This window comes from Chaetomium fimeti, assembly GCF_033439085.1.
Source record: "Chaetomium fimeti strain CBS 168.71 chromosome Unknown B0H64scaffold_2, whole genome shotgun sequence".
In the NCBI taxonomy this organism is placed as follows: domain Eukaryota; kingdom Fungi; phylum Ascomycota; class Sordariomycetes; order Sordariales; family Chaetomiaceae; genus Chaetomium; species Chaetomium fimeti.
In genome coordinates, this window is record NW_026944330.1 from 3458709 (window position 1) to 3466464 (window position 7756).

The 7756-nt window shown below is 57.7% G+C and overlaps 1 protein-coding gene across 1 annotated transcript; it reads right to left on the reverse strand.

The window, feature by feature from the left end:
* Positions 1-1386: 1386 nt before the first annotated feature.
* On the reverse strand, positions 1387-3004 carry B0H64DRAFT_387827 (uncharacterized protein). The gene has a single exon (XM_062803231.1). It carries the CDS (start codon positions 2656-2658, stop codon positions 2155-2157), a length of 504 nt encoding a protein of 167 aa, XP_062662756.1. The 5' UTR covers positions 2659-3004; the 3' UTR covers positions 1387-2154.
* Positions 3005-7756: the final 4752 nt, after the last annotated feature.

The window sequence follows — 7756 nt, forward strand, 5'->3', positions numbered from 1 at the left end:
GAGGGGTTAGCACGGTTCGGTAGGGTGTTTTGAAGAAGCGAGCCTGAGCTCAACAATGGGGAGTCGGGAAAATGTGCTTTGTTGAGCCATCTGATTCCTTCCTTCCATCTTCCAATCTCCAGGCGCAGGCTCGGCGAAAAAGGAAGGAACCTTTCTGCGTGGTCAGTGCAGGTGCAGGCCTGAAACCCACTGTGGATGCCTGAGGTGCTGAGGTGGCTCGGTGGCTGGCGCCAGGAGGATGAGGCGGCATGGAGGGCAGGGAGGCATGGAAGTCAGAGCTCTTCCCACGTGCGCCGACGTCATATTACCGGCCCCACACCTCTGCAAGAGCGAAACAGAGCGTCTTGGCTTCGTTCCGACACAGCCGAACTGGCGGGTTTTGGTGCGATGCAGGGATTCCTTTTGCGGAGGCGGAGCCCTGCCAGGATGGAAGGATTCTAGAAAATCGCCCCTTTTGCTAGTTTTTTTTTGGTTCTCCTCCGAGTTGCTTCTCGGCTCCGGCGTGATTGCGTTTGGTTGGTTTCGTGTTCGTTATTGGCCAGTTCATCCAGAACACGCTGGCCTGTACGAATCCCCATCGGCGCATTTGGTCGCTAACTCGTTCAAGCGAAAGGCCCCAATCAACAGCCCTCCCAGAACATTCAAATGTTCCCTCTGAAACATGGTGCCACGATTTTCCTGGACATGGCTGACATCTGTGCCTGGGGAGATCAGGGACATTCCCTGTGGTTGGTTGACAGATGGGGAAGTCGTCCTGTCTTTGATGGACAATCCCGTCTTCCTGCATTGAATTTGGAGATTTGGATTGTCCCTCTGTATTTCTCTGGGGGAGATGATGGTTTTCATCTGGTGAAACGGGCGTCTCTCTGTCCCCCCTCCCTCCCTTCCTCCCCGCCCGGGCGGATGATCCTCACCCACCCATGCTCGCTGCAACGGAAATGATGTGCAGCAAGCCAGAGGGGCTCGAGGGGTTTCGCGGGTTCGCGGGGGGGTTGGGGGTTCGAGGACATGGTTGTCGTGCTGCGGGGGGGGGGGGGGGGGGTTCTATTGGCCATGTTTTGTTTCCCACGCGATAACAGTCAAGGGCAACGAGGACGAGGACGGACAAGGACGGACAAGGGACTCCCTCTTGGTCCCCTTTCGAGGGCTTCCCTGCCGATACGAGCTGTTGCATTCTGCAGCATGCGCGACACATTCGTCCGTCCACGAGGGCGGTGCGTAATCGAGATCACCTCGCCCGATGGGGCCATGCTCGCAGTAAAAGTATGCCACGTAGACAAAATTTAGGGCTCAGGGCACAGGGCGGAGGAGGCAGCTCGTGACCTTGGTCCCTTTGCCAGATTGAGCTCTCTGCAGCCCATGTCCGTCTGGCTGCGGGGGACGGGCCCAATTGAAGGGTGCCGATGCAACTCCTCGCGATGCTTCCTCAACGTGCTGGAAACCCCTCTCCGGCCTGGTGCAGTCCTGCTGCGAGGGAGGAATCCGAGGGTTCCAAAGGCCCCTTCAAGCAACTCGATAACGTCATCATGGGCGAGATATCGTGGCGTGCTTGAAGCCCACAGAGTGTCGCGAATGATTACGCTGGAGGGAGGGAGCATTGCAACCGGAACTCTATCATCGCCCCGGTCTGACGTTCGACATGGTGCGTGAGAGGCCGATCGGCGACTTGTTGAGCTCGTCTTGCGAGCTGATATCAGCTCATGCGCGGCAGAGGCCGGCACCGGCACCGATCCGCGGTTTGAACCATTGCAACTGCCGTGGGGGGAGGGGAGAGGGGGATCAACAGAAAAACGATCAAGTTCCATTCATGGGTCGGGGCGGCTGGCCTCCTGAGATGTTGAGTTGCTTTGCATATTTCCTGCGTGGCTGGCACGGGCGGAACCTGGGGGAGGTTCCGCGAGGTTGCAAGAGATCACTTTCGATCCAGCTTCCCTTTTCAACTCACCCCGGGCTCTGTTGGATAGAGGGGTAAAAAGAAAGATGCGCCTGCAACCTGCAGACGTTTCGATGGCGCGCGCACGCAACGGCCCCTCCCGTGGAGGTTGCCGTGTGGCGACGATTGTGGCCAGTACCCTTATGTAGTCTACTTTGCGGCCCGGCACCATCCCGCTCATCCCCGGGGCCGCTGCGACAGCAGAATGTCCCTACCAGACCCTACCAGGCACCCCGCGCGACGCGGGGATTCAACACCGAAAAAAAAATGCGCGAAGATCGGTTCCAGAGGCCCGGGCTAGCTGAAAGCAGGCTGTGGTTCCGCGTCGGGTCGCAGAGCGGGTGAACTCTTCGCGATGCTATTACATTTGGGGTCCTGTCGTGGGATGGCCGAGTTCGCGCACCAAGCCGCCAAGGCATGTGCAATGTATGCGTGCATGGGGAAGGAGCTCTCGCTGACGGAGGGAGAGGAGGAGGGAGGAGAAGGGGGGAAGAGTCGGTGCCGAAGCCGTCAGAGGGGGAGAGTGAGGGGATGATGTTCTCTCTTACCCAATTGCCGTCATCCAGCGGCGGCGGGCGGCAGGCGGGCGGCGGCGAGGAGCGGAGCCCTTGGGCTTTTCGCCCGGATTGCCCGATGGACGGATAAATCTGGTTCCTATTGGGCCAGTACCCAAAATATCGCTGGCTTTGGTCGTGCGGGTGACGAAATGGGAATAAAGGGTCCATGGCACGAAGCCCTGTTCCCAAAGGACGTCATATTCAAGCCCGGGGAGCCTGGGGGACCACAGACATGAAACAGCCCAGGGCCGGGCAACGGCGCCTAACAGCGCAACCATCGCCGATCCGTAGTGGGTCTCCCGGATTTGACGGCCATTCAGAGCCGGGGCTGAGTACCCAGCACGCCCAGCCATGACAGGAAACGGGGTGACGGGGGAGGGGAAGGAGCGGTGGTGTTCGGCATCCCGAGGTCTGATGGTGAAAGCGGATCAGGATCTTTGAGGATGCAAATCTGTCATTCCTCGCTTCCATTCTGACCAAGGATCTGCGTGGCCGCCGTTTCAGAACAGGAGCATCACCGTGGTCGTGGTACCTCGCGCCCGGCTGGCAACGAAACGGGAATGGGCACGTGGAGGTGGCCCCCCCCCGGCTCCGTGCTGGCTTCCGGCGGCCGCCAAAAGGCCGTTGCGCCATTTGCCAGCGTCGGCGCGTCGCACTCGCAAGAAAGGTATGAGAGGGTTGTCGGGATCGCCAGTGACGCCCACGGGGCCCTCTGTGAGAGAGGGGCAATGGAACGGCAGCGGGTTGTGGTGACCGAGTTGCGGGTCGATACCAATCACACATTGAATCCGCTCTGCTGGAAAAGACGGCATTCGGTTTGCTGAAAGAGCTCTGCCGAGACGGCATCAGTCGCCTGGGAGGTGGCCGTCATTGGTGGGGGCTCGGGATAACGTTGATGTCCAAACCCTCAGCTCCTCGGCGGCAGCAGGGGCTTCCGCTATCGCCTTCAGATCACTGGCGCCGAGGGTTCGAATTTCTGTCCTCGTGATGATGCAGTCCGAGGCGACCCTTGCCCCATCAAACTGCCAAAAACCTCAGGCGTCCAATCACGACATGATCTGTATATAGAAGGTGCCCACATTCCTGCGGTGTCACGGCCTGCTCCCGCCGCTTGCGACTTGGAAGAAAGGACACTCCCTCCTGACGACGCAACAGTTTGTGGCCAAGGACGAATGGAAAGCAGTGATAGTCGGCCACCGTTAGGGGTTAGGAAAACACGATCTTCGTCTTGGTCGTGCCTGACACATGATAGTAGCCGGGGTGTTGGAAACAGATCATCACCGTTTGTACCCGATGATCCGGCTTGGGAGTCCACGAGTCCATTGCGTTGGGGGGTAATACTTTCCCGTGAGAGAAATGGGGAGAAAAGGGAGGGGGGGGGGGGGGGGGGGGTTGAGATGCGATGCGATGCCGTGCATCATGCCGATTGTGTGCGTCGCGTTGCGCTGGCAAGGGCGATTTTGGTCTTCTTGGCAGGCAACGAAGTGCTGAAACCGAGGCTCTGCGCAGCCCTCGTTTGTGCCTGGTTGCGATTTTGACCAGATCCACGGGCCCAGCTCGCGTTTTTCATGGCTGACCCGGAAATGTCGGTGAATATAATATGTTGCATGGATACAATGGCCGAGCGCCCAAGGTGAGCAGATGGATGTTCTTTGGTTCTGAAAATCAAATCCACTATGAAATGTGAGTTTTCACACCGGGGACCCCGAGAAAACTGACTGCTCGGTTGCGTTCCAATTTGGGAATAGTTGGAATTACTTACCAGGTATTGAAAGACGGGTTCAAGGAATGGAAGATGTACCATGTAACGTTAACATACGGCGTTCGCATGTGGTTCTGTTTACGCAGTACGAATACATGCTTTACGACCTGTCGGTGTGCTAGCGAGCCGTGTTGCCGGGTTTTGGAGTGATCCCGCTGGCCAAGGAATTCGTCCCGATGCGGATTGATGCAACGACGGTAGTGTGTGTCTCTACACAGCAACTCACTCCTGTAACTACTATGTAGTCGGTTAGTCTCGAGATGCGGAATCATGCACTAAAAAGCGTGCCCTGGCATTGCGGTCATGGAATTTTGGTTTGTACAATATTCTGGGACAGTCAGCAGGACCTCAGCAGGGTGTTGTACACCGTAACTCGTTGTTGTACATACCAAGTACGTTACGCCCCCGAATTCTGCCACCGGTCGGCTTCCCGGCACGGGGCGGCTGGTGCTTCGAACTGCTGGTAGCGGGATGGAAACGAGGGGCAGAAACAAACCCGGGCCATGTGGGCAGCATCCAGGGTGTGTGGGGAGGGGCATCGACAAACCACCCAGCAGCTCGGATCCGCTTCCTTTGTTCCTGTCGCCCACCAGCGCAGCAGCGGCAGGTTCATGACGGGTGACGGATGACGGATGCCAGCGGTGAAGAGACGGATGAGAAGCACAGACGAGATTGCGGTAATGGTAAATCGCCCACGGTGGCTTGCTCTTCTTTGATGACGCTCTGCCCAGCGGACGCCTTAGGTTCATGGACTGGCGTCAGAGTTGGCTTCTCGCTTGTTGTGGTGGAGCGGGGTTCTTTGATCTATCGTCGACCAACAAAGGATTTTGCGGGCGTATACCCTAGCAAAAGTGCCAGCCTGTCAGAATTCCGTCTTCTAGCACCATCCATGGGGGGGGGGCAATTAAAAAAAAGGGTAAAAAAAGTGATTGCTGGAAGGGACGTGACAGCCAAACCCCCGCTGTTTGGTCGTCCCTGCTGGAACGCTGGCATTCCGATATGTCCGGATCAGGCAGGCTCGATGCGGAATTCCTGTGGCAGAGGGGACCTCGCAGAGTTTTGACCCACAGAATATTCTTGTCTCCCATGATCTCATCCCGTCCCCCATCCCCCCAATCGACCGTTGGCGCGAGAACGACAACGAATGAACGACAATGGCTTGTGGGGACAGTTCGTGGGGAGTGAGAGGTCGCTATGGAGCTGGCTGCGAGAATAGAGGCGTATTGACATGGAACAGGGGTCGAGGGGCGAAAATACGTGTAACTTTTAATCTTGCATGTATGTACAAAGTACATGGTAGCTCAAGGCTCGATGGCTTGCCTGATTCGGGCGGTCTGACCTCACCCCACAGAAGCGAGCTGGGCCGACTCGGGGGAGACCACTGGCAGTTGTCAAGGTGTTTCCATACCACAGCTCCGCCGATTGGTGCCCATTGAAAATTTGCGCCTGGATTGAATTTCCCAGACGCCCCCATAGCGGTTCGTTCCAATCGACGCCGCTCCTCAAAGAACCACCCCCTTCAGATCAGCGGCCAGCAGGGCTCATGTGCTCTCTGAACCGGGACTCGAATTGGAGTATCTGGTACATGGCTCGGATGCCGGGCTCCCAGGCTCGCTAACTATGGAACCTGCTGGGCCGTCTTGCCAGCCTGCTCGAATCTGCCCGATGCCGATGCCCAAGGTGAAACAAACCGTTACAGCACGTCACGGGAGGTATTTCACACAGCATGGAGGCTCGCAGGTCAAGTTGGAAGGTGCGGTGTAGGGCCAAGCTCCCAAGCTCGCTCCATGCCCACTTCTTTTCTGCCCACTTGCCCGCTTGCCCGAGGGGGATCCGCCCGGACACGGACGGGTGCTGAGCAGTCGCAGTTTCCCCGAAAGAGGGAAGGTGTTGGGGGGGTACGAAGTCCCAGCTGAGCCAGGCTCGCCAGGGCAGCGCCTCGAGTGCCCAAATTCGCATCTCCCTTGGGTCTGCCGTTTGCCTCCTGCCAAGAACCCGCACCACGCTTTGGCCTGTTGGTCGTGACGCCGTGACGGGTGACGGCAGTGCTGTACGTATAATACCAATGGATACCTATAATAATAAGTACGGATGACACAATTTTCACCTTGTCCCTGACCGTTGTTTCTCCTGTCGATGATCGACCTTGCACCAAGCGCCCCAACCGCCCTTGTCCTGGCCATGACTCCCGCACCGCCCACACCGTCGACCTCCACACTAAATATTTCCGGGCATTGCACTCTGGGACGCGGCGAGACAAAAGGACCATCCGCCCTCCACCACAGCCCTGAAATAAAGTTTATAAGCAGACGCACGCATCACCCTTGAATCGAGCTCCCTTTTTCGGACCAACGACTGTGCGTCTTGTCTGTGCTCCGTACCACGCACATTATCATTTACAGAATACATCACACGCACACAAGCATACCTAACGGCGGGCTTTCGACAAGGGAGAGAGAGGGAGAGAAAAGAAAACGGCAAAAAAAGGAGACAGAATCAGCAGCCAACAGCCAGCATTGCCATTGCCGCATTGGCCATTTCTAGGACCACCTCCTGATCCCGGCCGTCATATCCGTCGTCAACCCTGCAGTGCAGGTCCGTCACAACGCGGCCGAGTCATCGTCAACCGGCAGCAGCAGCAGCAGCAGCAGCAGCATTCCTCTCGACAACACTTTGTCGATACGCGCACACACACACGGCCGAAAACCGACGCGCATATTGCTGGATTTGCACCAGCAACAAACTCTCCTTTTTTATCCCTTTTTCAATCCCATTTTTATTTTCATCAATCCGACAGCGGCAGCAACCCCTCCCTGCAAAAAAGTACGGACATCCCGCGGTACGAAAGTACAAATCATTGTTCGGTTGTCTCTGCCAAGCAAAGCAGCTACCCGGGACAGCTGCAACTCGAGGCGCCCGAAAAACCCGGAGACGGACGGACGGACGGCTCGCAGCGAGACGCCGGCCGCCTTCGTCCTAAACCGCCAAGGCCCGCAGCCAGCAAGGAGGACCGACAGTTGGACGGGCGGTTGCCTTTGCTGTTCGATCTGAACTGGCTGGCGCTGGGGGGGAAACACGGCGCCTGACTCGCTTGCTTCTCTCCATCGGCACTGTGGACTTTTTCTTTCTCTGGCTGGTTGCTCTGCGCCTGGTTTTTGTGGATCTCCTGAGCTTCCTACCACCTACCACCCCCAGAACCGGCATCCTGGGAATGCCAGTGCCCTAAAGAGCCACTTGCATACGGCCTGCCACCTCATCTTCTGCCGTGAGCGACCCGGGGCTGTCACCACACGGCCCACTCCCGGCCCATCCTCCCCAGGAATCGAACGCAGCAAAATCGTACATGTCGGTACCTGGGTTGCCCTTCGTACCTGTACCCACAGATACACCTGCACGACGACAGGCCGACTGGCTCGGTTGCGCCCTGCGGCTTGCTGATCTCGCGTCGACTCGGCCTGCTGGTCATCCATCGACTTGCGTCTACAGCCCCGGCGGCCACTCCCA